Source organism: Carlito syrichta, unplaced genomic scaffold (genome assembly GCF_000164805.1).
Source record: "Carlito syrichta isolate Samal-C Ts95f unplaced genomic scaffold, Tarsius_syrichta-2.0.1 Scaffold316502, whole genome shotgun sequence".
NCBI lineage: Eukaryota > Metazoa > Chordata > Mammalia > Primates > Tarsiidae > Carlito > Carlito syrichta.
The window spans coordinates 624,779-640,771 of NW_007260598.1; the positions used below are offsets into that span (position 1 = coordinate 624,779).

Below are 15,993 nucleotides of genomic sequence, written 5' to 3' on the forward strand. Positions count from 1 at the left end.
TGCCCAGGCGGGTCTCGAACCTGCGGGCTCAGGCAATCCTCTCACCTCAGCCTCCCAAAGTGCTGGGATTACAGGTTGAGCCACCGAGCCCGGCTGGCGTCATGTGTTATTGGCACCTGCTTTCCAGAAAGGCTCTACTTCACATTTCCACCAGCAGCTGATAATGGGCAAGTGCCAATTTTATATCCTCATGAGCACCAGCAATCATTTAAAAAAATCTTTGCCAATGGTTATCTTTTAATTGGCACTTCTTTGAGGAGCTCCCTATTTTCCAATTCTAAGTCTATACCCAAGCCCTCTAAGACCGCTCTGATGCCACATCCCACCATTCCCCTTCTCACTGCTACCCCAGCCACACGGACCTCCTTGCTAAATTCCAAAAAGGTCTAGCATGTTACACCTTGGGGCCTCTGAATCAGTTGCTCCCTCTTTTCAGAACATTCTTCTCCCACATATTCACATTGTTCACTCCCTTCTGTAGGTCTCTGATTACCATTATTTCAGCAAAGAGGCCTCCCTGCCCATATGGAGGCTCTTCTCCTCCCTCAGCCAACTTTTCTCCACTGCATATACTACCATGTATCACACAACATTTATTTTCTTGTCTGTCTTCTTGGACCATTAGAATATAAATCTCACGGAGGCCAGAATTTGTCTGATTTGGTCCTTTATTTCTAGTAGCCAGGAAAATGGGTGCTCAAATGTCCAGTGAATGAATCAGTCAATACGGAAAGATGCTGCTGGGGTCAGGACCAACCAACAGATAAAGTGGCCATCTTCACAGTACAGTTTGGGAATGCTAAAGGACCTGCCTAGTCCCAAATGAACGGCAGTGATACTTGAATAGCATTCACAGTAAACTCTCAATAAATGTTAGCTATTATCATGTGCTGGCACTTTTCCAAGTGCCTGTCACGTATTAACTCATTTAAGCCACATGTTAATAATCCTATGAGATAGGTACTTTTATCCCCTTTCATAGGGGGAAACCAAGGCGGATAGGTAATTTGCCCAAGGTTACACAGCTAGTAAATGGTAGTTTTCATAAACAGAATGCAAACGTCTCCTTGGAAAAGTAACATTCATCTGAATTTGCTTAACACCAAAGAGGCCCTGAGGAAATAAGATATAACACAGATGAGATGTAATGGGAGTGGGAGAGGAGCAAAGCAAATACAAAAGAGAGAGGTCTCAAGTCATGACCTCCTACGTCACCATTTCTCTCAACTGTAATTAAAGTGCAGCTTTTAGGACAGCGGGTGGTGGAAAATAAACCCATTCTGAGAAGTAAGGAGATTTTAGAAGAGAGGTAGACCTTCAGGGGATTTATACACAAAACTTTATTTTATATGACAAGCAGAATTAAATGTTTTATAGTTTGGTTGCCTAAATAATAAAAAATTGGACACAAAATCTGAGAACTATGCTGTTCATTGACTTGACATACTTAAAAAATTTAACTATGGTTTTTAGTTTAAACAACAAATTAAAAGTTACTTCATTATAAAGTGTCTGAAGGTTCATTAATGGTAAATACAGGATAAGCCTATAAATTCTAACCAAAAGGTTTAGATTTAAAATTAAGACAACCAAGTCTTTACGTCAGTAATACAAAATACATAACAAAAGAAATAAATCTCCTCCATATATATATATATATATATATATATATATATATATATAATATATTTTACCATAACAATGTATTAGCACATAATCTAAAAGTCAGCATTTAGATATGGGTAGTAAAATACTAGATACCTTTGTCTTTTCCTATTTCCTTTAGAGGGAATAGGCTGATCATCAGCTGTAGTTAACAGTTACTATTAGAGGAGACCCCGAAAGTTAACAGATAGGTGATATCTGCCAACACTAGGAAGTTGAAATTTAAATGGCATATATTTCAGAATGAATCAGCATAGCAATTCTTTATAGATTTTCACCAAAATGACTTAAAAAATAAATCTATTTACTTGCTTGTGAAAGCTTTACTGGGGAGGCAAAAGTCACTATATCTTATTCTAGTGTCATTTAAATGAAAATAAAGTTTTCAAATGGAAACACTATAACTAACATTTCAAATCAGAGAAAGAACAGTAATGGGAAAGGCTCCGTAAACTGTGAGATAATCTCTCTCAGGCATTTGGCATGATTCCTGGCATTCAAGAACACTATTAAAACTCTTCCTCCTTCATTTCCTCCTCCTCCAATGATACAGTGAAAAAAATAAGCAGCAGACTGCTAATAAGTAGCATAGTCTTAATAGGTTATCCATAGCATTTAAAAAATGAGTAAATAGAGTCAACCCACCAATATCATGTCATCTTTTTACACATGAAAGTAAAAACTGCTTTTTCTCCAGGAATCATCTATGAAATATAATTTCCTCCAATATTTATTAAAAGCCAGAATCTGGGCTGGGCTCGGTGGCTTAGTCTGTAATCCCAGCACATTGGGAGGCCAAGGCAAGTAGATTGCCTGAGCCCATGGGTTTGAGACCTGAGCAACTTGGTGAGACCTTGTCTCTACAATAAATAAAAAATTAGCCAGGCATGGTAGCGTGCCTGTAGTTCCGGCTACTTGGAAGGCTGAGGCGGAAGGGCTGCAGGAGCCCAGCAGGTCAATGCTGGGGTGGCCATGAGCGTGCCACTGCACTCCAGCGTGGGTGACTCAGTGAGACTCTAGCCTGGGTGACAGAGTGAGAAAAAAAGCCAGATCTGTATAAAAATATCATAGAGTCCTAAAACTTTCACAAGACATTTCTCACTTATAACCAAACATTTCTCACATATAAAAAGCAGTAAATATACAGGCTTTCTGAAATATTTATCTTTGCAAGTTATGTTAAATATTATCTTCCAAGGCTTTCTGGTTATCTTGTAAAATGTTGAGAAAAAATTATTCTATATAAGGCAGACAAGCCATTCTAATTAACCAAATAATGTTTCTGGTTAACACTAAACATAGAATACCTAATCACTTATTTTTCCTAAGACTTTAAGTTTTGAAATAAATTATACATGACTCTTTTTCTGATACCAGATACATATCTTTTAAATTACTCAAAATATCTTTTCTGTGTAGTTTAATATTTGTGAACCTCAACAAACCAGATGTTCAGGAAATGATCCCTACACTTTTTTCCCCGTTGGTATAGAGATTAAAATAAAGCTTTCTGGAATAAAAGTCATTTGTGTTTTGAACTAACCATTAAGGATAGCTCTAGGGCTGGGTGCAGTGGCTCATGCCTATAATCCCAGCACTTTGGGAAGCTGAGGTGAGAGGATTGCCTGAGCCCACAGGTTTGAGACCAGCCTGGGCAACTAGATGAGACTTCATCTCTACAATAAATCAAAATATTAGCCAGACGTGGTGGCGCATGCCTGTAGTTTCAGCTACTTGGAAGGCTGAGGTGGAAGGAACATCTGAACCCAGCAGGTCAAGGCTGCGGTGGCTATGAGCATGCCACTGCACTCCAGCCTGGGAGACAGAGACTCTAACTCCAAAAAAAAAAAAAAAAAAAAAAAATAGAATAGTTCTAGATAACAACACTGTACATTTATCACTACTCATACTTAAAATTATTATCAACAAGTAGCTTTTTGTAAGACAAAAGCTCATGATCAATCTCTATAATGAAAATATCAGTCTTACCTTTTGGATCATTATGAGTCAATAGCTGTATGTCAAATTGTTTAGCAAATGCAGTCAAATCAGGTGGCATTACACAGCAGGAAGCAAGATTTACTTGGTTACTATTTGGTTTTACCTAGAAGTGGAAATAAAATCATGATATCATTGCTTAATAAAGTATAATACAGAAAGTAGAAAACAGTACAATAACAATTTTAGAACATATGAAAAATTGCATTCTACAATGCTTAAAGTTTATAAAATACTTTTACATGAATATCCTCACTAAGATACTTTTCTAACCCAGGTTAGTGGTAACAGGGAAAGGAAATACAGCTGTAGGAGGAGGAAATATCCAATATGGTACTATACTATTATAGTCTCTTGCTGGAACTTTTAACAATCTGATACATCTGCTTAGAAAACCTAGTGGTTCTAAGTATGACAATTTCAGCTATAGAGGGAACAGGTCTTAAAGGCAGAGGATCAAATACAAGTAATTGATACTTGATATTTCATTTCATGTTAAAATTTAAAGCGTGGCCATTAATCAGACATATTTTGGTCTGATCAATGTTTTGTTTCCTGAGTCAGAGTCTCACTCTGTTGCTCAGGTTGTAGTGTAGTGGCACACTCATGGCCACCACAGCCTCAACCTGTTGGGCTGAGGGGATCCTTCTGCCTCAGCCTCCCAAGTAGCTAGAAATACAGGCATGTGCCACCACGCATGGCTAATTTTTTGGTTTACTGTAGAGATGAGGTCTTGCCAAGTTACCCAGCCTGTTCGTGACCCCTGGACTCAGGCAATCCTCTTGTCTCCACCTCCCAAAGTGCTGAGATTACAGGCATGAGCCACCATGCCTGGCCCAGACATATTTTGAAAGAGAAAGATAACTTCCAGTAGCTGCATTGGCTAATTTATATATACATTTGGAATCATCTAAGTCTCTCTAGCAGTTTCTTGGTCACATTCTGGTTATCACTAAGTCAAAGACAGAAGGGGCAATTCTTCTCTAGGTTCTTCCTGTGCATATGAAACTCTTAAAAGGAAGAAGGAGGAGACTGAGCATGAAGGAAAGGGAATAAAGAAAAATGCAGAGTAAAGGTAAAATACTAGTAAGTAACTTAGCCCTAATAACTGTGCAGGTTATTAGGCCAGGGAGTGGGGGTGATTAATTTGTGAAACCCACTCCATATCGAATTTTATGTTCTGAGAGTCTCACACATCTTTGAATAACAGTCAGCAAAATATTTGTTAATTATAATATTCTTCCTTGGGAAATTAAAGCCATGGCCTAATAATACCTAAAGAACAGTGTAATATTTTTAGCACATAAGTAAAACCAAAGGAAATGGCTTAATTTATTTGGCTATAAATACTTTGACACACATTGTCTAGTGTTTCTGTCATTCGTTTTAACTGGGATTAATATTCATTTCAATTAGACATATATTTATAAAAAAAAAAACTCTAATGCTTTAGATTAAACCTGCCTCCAACTCCCACAAAAACAAAAACAAAACCAAACTTCCATATTTGGAAGCATCACCCCACAGTGAGTGTCCACTACGTGCAAGACACTCAACAGCACATCAAAGCCTGGAAAGGGAAGGGGCCCCAAGAGTGCCCATGGTCAAGCTGTCCTTACCTGTGCCCACTGATACAGCTGCTCCAGCTGTGTTTTGTCTAGATCAGAGGTACCTATGGCAACAATCTTTTTGCTCTGAACTAAGTTTTCTAATTCTTCCCAGTAAGGCTGCAAGTGCTCCAAGGAAAGATTAACTCCATCTTCAACAGGAGGTGAAGCAATAATCACAGAATCCAGCTGTGCAACTCCCAGGACTGAGCAGGCTGATGGGAAGGAAAACACGAAGAGGGTATGTGTTTGTTACATAATATAAACATATATTCTGATGACCTCAAAGTATCCTACTGAATTCTGTCTATATCATTCACTGGTTTTCTAAATAACAGATTAGATAATATTTTAATTTCTATAAAAATAATTAGTCGGGCTCGGTGGCTCAGCCTGTAATCCCGCGCCTTTGGGAGGCTGAGGTGAGTGGATTGCCTGAGCCCGCGGGTTCAAGACCCGCCTGGGCAGCGAGACCTCATCTCTACAATAAATCAAAAAATCAGCCGGGCGTGGTAGCGCACGCCTGTAATTCCGGCTACTTGGAAGGCTGAGGCGGAAGGATTGCCGGAGCCCAGCAGGTCGAGGCTGCGGTGGCCGGGAGTGGCCACTGCACTCCAGTCTGGGTGACAGAGTGAGACTCCAACTCAAAAAAAAAAAAAAACATAATAATAATAATTTAAGAGATTATTTTAAATTACTGTTTATTTACAGTTACATTAAAGGGTCAATTATTTAAGTTCTCGACATATACAAATATTGAAAAAAAATTTTTTTTTTAAAGAGATGGGGTGTCACCCTGTTGCTCAGGTTGGAGTGCAGTGGCGCAATCAGCTCACTACAGCTTCAAACTCTTGGGCCCTAGTGATCCTCCCACCTCAGCCTTCCAAATATCTGAGGCTATAGGCACATGCACCACATCCCGTCTGGAAGAATGTTTTTAAAATAAGTAAGTACTAGGCCGGGCACGGTGACTCAGCCTGTATTCCTAGCACTTTGGGAGGCCAAGGCAAGAGGATTGCCTGAGCCTGGGGGTTTGAGACCTGCCTGGGCAACTTGATGAGACCTCATCTCTACAATAAATCACACACACACACACACACACACACACACACACTAGCTGGGTGTGGTAGTGTTTATCTGTAGTTCCAGCTACTTGAAAGGATGAGGCGGAAGGATTGCCTAAGCCCAGCAGGTTGAGGCTGCAGTAGCCATGAAGCGTGCTACTGCACTCTAGCCTGGGCAGCAAGAGTGAGACTCCAACTCAAAAATAAAATAAAATAAAATAAGTATTGAATAGCTGTAATATCATGATAACCTAAGTGTTGAAAATAGATATAAAATACTTGGGTTTTTTGCTGCTGTTGTTTTTGATTTTTCACATATAGTACTAAAAAAAGGGCTAAGATTAAGGAGAACTTCTATCCCCAAATAGATAGTGAACATTTAATAATGTTACATTTTTATATTCTTCTAATATAGCAAAACATGACCCTACATAAGTCATATGATTCTACAGAAGCCTTAAGCAATTAGGGTAAAACTTTAAATGGTAAAATTGGAATCAGGTAATTTTCTTTTTACTTAGACCTAAACATAATTTATAAAGAATACACCTACACAAATTTAAAGTTCACTATTAAGATACAAAGTTAAATTTTTGCTTACCCATGTCAATTGCACTTCTAGTTGATGACGAAGAGTTTGATCCTACAATGAATAGTTTTGCTGGATAATGAAACAGAAACATCTGAGTACACATTTTACTATATACTAGTATTAACATTACTACAATACTAATATGATAGATAATTCTGAAATAATTACATGAGTATTTCCTAGTCACATAATTTTATAGTTTCCATTTTAAGACATAAATGTATATTACCATTGTAGTTTTTTAAATTAGGTTTTTCTCCAGTGTGAATTATTTAATGTTAAGAAAAAAAGAAAAACTGAAGCCTTTACCACATTTATATTTATAGGGTTTCTCTCCAGTGTGACTTTTCTTGATGATTTACAAATGGTGAGGTCTTTCCCACATACTGTACAATTGTAATGTTCATTTCCAGTGTGCACTAGTATTTTTCTTCAAATATGTGTGAGAAAAAGGGTTTTCTGATATCACTTACATTTATCTGGCTTCTCTCCACATTTCTCATACTCATATCATTTGCTTTCAGAGTGGGATATGAGGAGTATGTTATGGGATGAATGACATATGGAAATTTTTCCACATATACTGAATTCACAAGGCTTTACTCCAGTATAAATGTTTTATTCAGATTAAGATTTGGAGATTGACTGAAGGTTTCTCCACACTCACCACCTTCTTTAATCTCACATAGTCTATATGACTTTTGTTTTTAAAATATCATGACATGCTAACATTGCTTCCAGCAATATTACTTCTTCTCCTGAGTGCACATTAACTTTGATTTCTCTAACAATATTTGCACTGATCTTTAATATCCTAGTCTTCCTATTTGCTTCCTATAGAAGCTAGGTTCCTGAAGGTTTCTTGCATCACATATCTGTAAAGATTCTTCTGGGAAGGATTTAGCAAAGCCTACTCTTTGTAGTTGAAGTTCACAGCAACATCCTCAAAGGCAACTGAGACCATTTCCCAACTTCTGGGGTCCTCCGTACAGAACTTCAGGACTAGCAGGTCACAGAGTGACACAGGCTGTAGCAGAGTCACTTGGGCTTCCTTTTACTTGCCCACCACCTTATCAGGCATTTTAGAAACTCAAGATCAGTAGTTATGAGCAAGTTGAGTCCATCTTTTTGTACTGGAGTAGTGGCTTCAGTTGGATATATGCCTTGCTGATAGAAAATGCTGTTGAGGCCAAATGCTGGAGAACCGCCGCTCATGGCCACGCACAGATGAAGCAGCACTTTCCTTGCAGACTGCCAGGAGTGATGATGTCATACCCACTGCGGCCTGTGTGCAGGTGCCTACCACTGTACTTTTTAAATTATATGCTAGTTGTCAATAAATATGTTTGTCAAAACAAAAGCAAATATTAATTTCCCCTTTACTGGAAGGCAGGTCAGATAAATATAGGGGCTTAAATTATTTGAAATGTATATGTTTATGAATTAAACACTGATGGTGTATATTATATAATGTACAATTAAACAAAGACTAAAGTGCTGTAATGGGAAGAAAACGGGAAAAAAAATCCACAATTCTACCTTCTCAATACAATCATTTTCATTTTAGGTATTACCTTCCAGTTTTTGGTCATATGAAGCAGGGTATAACATTATTTCTACCTCTATTTGACTTATCTTTATGTAATAACTATTTTAAATATATGTCTACATAGTATTTATCTTAACATTTTTTAATCATAATAATCATTTGCTTATTTAGAAATAAGGAAAACTTACAAATGTAGAAAGACCAAAAAGAACTGCCAAGAGTCTCATCACACAAAGTGATTACTATTTACATTCTTGTGGACTCTGTAGCTTTTTTTTTTTTTTCACTCCAGGGTGGCCTTGAATATATTCTGTGTTTTTAATGTAAAATTTTACACATTCATTTTTTTTTAGTTGGAGTCTCACTCTGTCGCCCAAGCTGGAGTGCAGTGGCACGCAGGCTCACAGCCACCCCAGCGTCAACCTTCTGGGCTCTGGCGATCCTTCCAACTCAGTCTTTCAAGTAGTTGGAACTATAGGTGCATGCTACCACGCCCAGTTAATTTTTGATTTATTGTTGAGATGATGTCTCACCAAGTTGCCCGGGCTGGTCTCAAACCCATGGGCTCAGGCAATCTATTCTCCTCGGCCTCCCAAAGTACTTGGATTACAGCCACTGAGCCCAGCCTACATATTCATTTTTAATGGTTGTTCATTATTTTGTAATTTTGATAGGGCATAATTTAGTAAATGAGTTCCTGCTTAGTGAGCATTTAGGCTAGTAAATGTTTCAGTAGTAGTTCTAGTTTTCTGTTATCACATATAATGCTAAAGCAAGCATCCTGGTAACTTTCTGTTCAACCCTTTATACTAAAACACTTCCCAAGGATTGAACTGTCAGAAATATTATTGAGTTAAAGGATATGACTTTTTTGTGTGAGTCTTGTTATATATTTTTTCCTTTCTACTTTATAAAAGATGAGTTCTAGTTTACCAGACCACCAACAGTTAAAGAGCTGCTCGCCTAAGAATATAGGATGTTACTATTTTATTTATTTATAAATGGTCTCGCTCTGTTGTGCAGGTTAGAGTTCAGTGGTACAATCATAGCTCACCGAAGCTTTTAACTCCTGAAGCCTCAAACTTCTGAGTTCAAGCGATCCTCTGACTTTAGCCTTCCAAGCGCTAAAGCTACAGGTACATGTCACCCCTCCTGGCTAAGTTTTAAATTAAAAAAAAATTTTTTTTGTAGAGACGAGGTCTCACTATGTCATCTGGGCTGGTCTCAAACTCTTGGCCTAAAGTGATCTTCCTGCCTCAGCATCCCAAAGTGCTGGGAGTACAGGTATGAACATGTGCTGGGCCTTAGATTGTTACTATGTAAAAAAAATTTTTTTAACTTTGTAGGTACAATACATATCTACCCACCTAGGACCACATTAATTGACATGTATTTGTAAGACTGAGGCTTCAGCTTGATTTAAACTCAGCTTTATATGTACTTTAGGCTTTATGTAAACTCAGTGTTCAAAAATCTAAATTTACTCAACAGACAAACAGGTAGAGTAGTAGGAGAACAAGCAAAAAATCAAATGGGGAAGTGGAGAGTAACAGGGTTAATGAAACATCCTTATGTATAGTGCCTGATATTCAACATATATAACATATTTTCTTGTGTTTCTTCTATCTGACTCTTCCTTTCTAGTGCTAGATAATCTTCCAAAAAACCCCCCCCAGAAAACCAAAAAGCAAAAAATAAACAAAACCCACTGCTTTCCTCACATTTCTCCCCTACTGAAAAGCCATCACAGCTTCACGACCAGATGAGAGTCAACAGTCAGTCACCCGTTTAGTCTAACCTTAGCTCCCATGATTACACTCTACGAAAACCCTCCCACCACTGTTTGTCTGTGAATCTGTGCGACCTGAAATGGCCTCCTCTCTCTGAAATGTGAGGCATTTTGGATAGGTATAAAGAGAAAAGCTCTTCACATGGGGAGAATTTTGATGCCTATCAAAAATCTCAAGCCCTACACAAGCTGAGGACAACTTCTAACACATCCAGGATGAATCTGCATCATGATGAACATTACAACGAACCCGGAAAGTATGCTGCTTTTACCTCCTTCCCAACACAAATAGAAATGTGAAATTAATAGGAAGAAATGGGTTTTGGAGTCAGGCATATCTGGATGGATCCCTGGTTCAACCACTTACTGGCTATGTGACAACTTTCAAGTTATTTAATATCACAGTGCAGTGGGTAAGAGACCTACCTTGTAGGATTGTTTTGAAAATTAAAGCAAGACTCAATAAATGATCATTATTATTATTAGAATCAAAAGGCCATATCCTATCTCCTCTTACATTTATTATATTATCCATCTCAATAAAACAATAGTAACAAACACAATAATTACAATATAGTAATAAATAATAGCTACCTAGCACTTACTTTGTGGCAAACACTGCTACATGCTTTTGTTATTTTATCCAATTTACAAAGAAGTCTGAGAAACAGATATATCCCCATTTTATAGAAGAGAACACTGAGGCTGAGGGAGGTTGAATTTTTTGTTAGCCAAAGATTATATCAGCCAGTAATCTGCACACTCAGAAATATCCCTCTGTAGTCAAGTTTCAGCTTTTAATGACTGTGCTGTACTGACTGTAAGGTGAGGCATGAGGCCTCTTCACCTTCCTTGAGCCTAGTATAGTTTCTGGCATGTGGTGGTCCCTCACTACATTTGTTCAGTGGGTATTATAAGTATTTTCTTTCTCTCCATGCAATTGTTGCCCAGACTTCTAACTCCCAGGTGACCTGAGATACTGCTATCCCACCAGGAAGGGAGGACCTGGGTCTGCTGTGGCTACACACTGCTCCTAAGCTTCACTTTCTCCTTCCACTGAGCTAAAGTCTAACACATGAGTGACAGGCAGGGCACGAGAACATCGTGAGGAGCAGCCAGTGGAGCCCCATCCTGACTCCCTGGAGCAGCCGGCATGGTCTCCAAGCACGCCCTCTGGAGTTTACACTAGAGTTAAGTTAAAAAAGAATCTTTGTATTCCACACACTTAGTGTGAATCGCTCATTACCAGAAGCATGCCTGACAACTCCTCACAGTCACTTCCATAATGAAACAAAATGAGTTGTAAGGGCTGGACTTTACCAGAAACTTTCATTTCTTCTCTTTCATCAGGATTTATCTTTTCTACTGCATGAGACACAGTACATTCCAAGACGTCTGGAAACTCCTATAATAAATACATAATATTGAAAATAAATATAATATTAATGCTTCTGATTAATTATAAAGTTAAGACAACACTTCTTCACTTGAGGTCTGGATGGGCTTCACAAAGGTTGTAAAGACCTGAAATAAAGGTACAATGCTGGGGGTCTGTATCTATTTTCTGGGAAAATGTGTTCATTTTGACCTGGGATTTAGAAGGATGATCAAAAATATTAAAAATTAAAAAGCAAATAAGAAAGAGGGGAATATGTAAAGAGTTAGGACCACCAGCACAATAGATAATTTTACTTAAAAAAAAAAAAAACCCAATGAAAATAATACATATCCATTCTGGATAACATATTTAAAAACTATCTACAGTAATTATAAACATTTTTTCTTAATGTATTTGGATTTTAATGTCATTGCACTTTAACCTGCAAGGGAATTTAGGGTTTTTTTAATGGACTTTATTTTTAGGGTGATTTTTGGGTTCACAGCAGGGCTGAGTAGAAGCTACAGTTTGTTCCTTTACCCCCATCTCCACACACACAGCCTCCCCTGCTACCACCATCACACCAGGGCAGTACGTTCTTACAACTGAGGAACCTACACTGACATGCTGTAATCACCTATATCCAGTTTACCTTAGGGTTCCCTTTTGGTGCTGCACATTCTCTGGGTTTGGAAAATGTACAATGACACATATCCATCACCTTGCTACCATACAGAGGGGTTTCACTGCCATCAAAACCCTCTGCACTCCAGCTCTTCATCCTTCCCTCCCTGCTAACCCCCAGCAGCCACTGGTCTTTTTGCTGCCTCCGTAATTTTGCTTTTTCCAGAATATCAAATAGTTGAAATCATACTATCTGCACATGTAGCCTTTTCAGATAGACTTTTTTCACTAAGTAATATGCACTTAAGGTTCCTCTATGTCTTTTAATGGCTTGATAGCTCTTTTCTTTGTAGCACTGAAGAATATTTCATTGTCTGGATGTACCACAGCTTATATATCCATTCACCTACTGAAGGATATCTTGGTTGTTTCCAAATTTTAGCAATTATGTATAAAGCTGCTATAAACATCTGTGTACAGGTTTCTGAGTGGATTTAAGTTTGTAGCTCCATAGGATAGATACTAAGGAGCACAAATGCTGGATTGTGTGACAATAGTATGTTTAGTTTTATAATTTACATTTTAAATTAAAACATTTTTTAGTGCAACAGAAAAAACTAAGGCCATTCCAATGCATTATAATCAGTAATTTAGCAGAGACAAAGAGGATTGCTTGAGCCCAGGAGTTCAAGACCGGCCTGGGAAAATAGTGAGACCTTGTCGCTACAAAAAATTAACCAAGAGTGGTGGTGTGCACTTGTAGTCCCAACTACTCAGGAGCTGAGAAGGGAGGATTGCTTGAATCTAGGAGGTCTAGGCTGTGACAAGACCTGATTGTGCCACTGCACTCCAGCCTGGGCAACAAAATGAGACCCCCAAACTCAAAATAATAATAATAATTTTCAAGGACAATGATCGAATTTTAGTATACATAAATCAGAAATATATTAACTCATGTTTACAGTATCATACAAAGTAGACAGTAAGAACTTTCCCATGTTTCCTGAGCACATTACAACGCATAGCATATACCAGAGTTTCAGTAAGTGTTTACAAGTCCTGCCCAGATAGAATAAATGGTCATTTCGGAGAAAGAGAGACTGATTAAAAACATTAATCAATGTCTGTATAGCAGCTACAGAGTTACAGACTTGCAGTATACTCATGAGAATGAGTATTTCCAGCACATACCCTCGTCCATACTTTATTTTTTATTTCTTTTAGATTGGAAAATATAGTCTATTTAGAAAGGAGACTGGAGAGAAAAAAGGGGATCCACCTCCCCCAGATTGGGGAGGGGGTCAGAGCTTAAAGAGAAGCATGGCTCCTCTTTAAAAGTAGTCTATGTAATTTGAGGTGAGCTTTTAGCATGAGTTGGATTTCAAAGAGTGGTTTACAGATAGTTTTTGTGACATTTATAATAACAGCCATATCCTGACATTTAATGAAACATAGTTCCGTATTGTGTTATCAGAAACTGACATTTACACAATTATTTCTGGTGACTGTATCACTGGGATGATAGCCTACCAAAGCAATCTGCCACCCAAAACTGTTTGATAATCATCCCTGAACTAGACCAAGTAATTACTGGAATAGTACACTGATGGAGAGTAAACTGTGGTGGAAATTAAGCATGAGTCTCCTAGTACCTTGTCTAGTTCAAGAGTTGCCTACATCCAGACTCGGTTTTATGTTTAAGCCTCCTGCATGATACCGCCATCTCAGCTCATCAACCACGGAGAGTTTGATGGCTAATCGCCCTAGTCAACATTCCTCACAAAACTAAGGAAATTAACGTCCTGCGCACTTCCCTTCTCTTTTGACCTGCAAAACTTCTACATTTACACTTACTTACCCTGACCAAATCTGGGCTGATTTGGGAGCTCCACTCATTCAGGGTCTTTTGGATACAATCACGAAGCTACAAAGGAAAGCATTTTGAAATTGTTAAATGCTGTGCAGTTTTCCATACTTCTACAATAAGATTATATTAGTTTGAAAAGTTAAGCAGGGAAAAAAAAAAGACGTCAACAGGAAATACTATACAAACCCATATTTTAACTCTAGGATTTTGTTTCCTTCAACATAAATTCAGAACTGTTTCTATCCTACTCTTATTTTGAAAATGTTCTTAACCTAAAATAATAGTCTAGTTATTTTAAGTATTTTTATGCCAACAAAAATTTAAGCAAACTTCTAAGACATGAAAGCATTCATAAAAAAAAAAAAATTTTTTTCAAGAATAAGATTATAAACAGAAGAACTTGGATTCAAGCCCCAGCTGCCTGACTAGAATTCGCATTAACTACTATGCTATATTTCTCAAAGACAAACAGTTAGAGAGGAAGTGTGGCCAGATGAACTCCTCCATCCAGCTCACCTGTGCTGTTTATTACACATTCAGACCCCTGGGCCACCCTAGACCTGCCAATTCGCTTCTGAAGAGAGCCAGACATTCATTTTAACAAGCATCCCAAGTAGCTGTTGTGTACTACAAAGTTTGAGAACCACTAGGTTAGAGGTGTTCTGCAGAAGTCAGCTTGCATAACGACAGTCTGTAAGTCATCTCTTGGCATTCAGGTACACCTGTAACTTGTCTTCAATTTTTTTTAAATAAACAGAAATTTTTTACACTAACATTATAGTATGTTGTAAACTCACAAAAGTGTTTGCTTATCTTTGTATTTCTTATGTCTGTCCATTTCAAACTTATTTGATAGTGGTTCAAAGTAAGACATGCATTCACATGATGAGCAAGGACCTGTATACATACACTGTTGGGACAAAACATTCCCAAGTGTCTATGTTCACTACATGCCAGGCACTCTGATGGCTTCTGTTCTATCCAGCAGAAAAAATATGCTGCTTTACAACTAACCAACCAGATTTATGACCACGAATGGGCCCACACTAGCAATGTGAAATCACTGTTTTAAGGATAACCTAGGGCAACCAATGGAACAGAAATGGGTATCTAGAAGTGAGCCCCTATATTGCAAAGGCACTTTCCTAACAGTAAGAGACTAAACTTCTGAACCCACTATCTGAACTAAGATTGCTTACGGTAAAAATGGAGGCAAGCATTTCACTACCTATATCTTAGTACAGATGACTACAAGGGATGACTGGTTTATCAAGCTAAGGGCACAGAGCCATCTATGTTACGATTTACAATCCACAACAATAATTTACATGCTAGCTGCAATAATCCACTTGAATTCAAGTTACAAAGTCTATATTTTTATGCACAGTATATGAAGTATATTTGTAATAAAATTTAAGTCAGTAGATGAAAATGAGCTGATAATCATTCCAGAAAGTCAATATTCTCTTAAAAATTAGTAAAAATTGTGGCACAGAACCAACTTGAGGTCAAAAATTCTATCAGAAGTGCTTTGGTTCAAATGATGGGAGAATCCCAAGACGTCTCCCTCTGAAAGAATGGCTCACTTGCATACTCATTAGCAAGATGAGTATATTTTCAAAGTATTCACTTCCTTCTTGAAACTATTTCTCTGATAATCATGGATTCTGCAAAATATCAGGACAAATCACAGAACACTCTAATGTTACAATTACATAAGAATTCATTGACTTTATCACAAACCTAATGATTTTTAATCCTGTATATGACATGTTATCTTTACTGACAGGACATTAACCTTGTACTTGTTCATTTTCTGCTCTCTTCATTCTTATCATACACAGTATGACTGAAGATAAG

The 15,993-nt window shown here is 37.8% G+C and overlaps 1 protein-coding gene across 1 annotated transcript in view; it reads right to left on the reverse strand.

Moving 5' to 3' along the window:
* The window catches only part of GCLM (glutamate-cysteine ligase modifier subunit), a 15,653-nt gene extending 1,464 nt beyond the window's left edge, over positions 1–14,189 (reverse strand). The window contains exons 1-5 of the mRNA XM_021707320.1: positions 14,125–14,189; positions 11,585–11,669; positions 6,936–6,995; positions 5,283–5,485; positions 3,655–3,769 (exon numbers count right to left, since the gene is read on the reverse strand). Coding sequence (XP_021562995.1) covers positions 3,655–3,769; positions 5,283–5,485; positions 6,936–6,995; positions 11,585–11,597 — 391 coding nt within the window. The 5' untranslated portion in view covers positions 11,598–11,669; positions 14,125–14,189. The remainder of the gene's footprint in view (positions 1–3,654; positions 3,770–5,282; positions 5,486–6,935; positions 6,996–11,584; positions 11,670–14,124) is intronic.
* Positions 14,190–15,993: the final 1,804 nt, after the last annotated feature.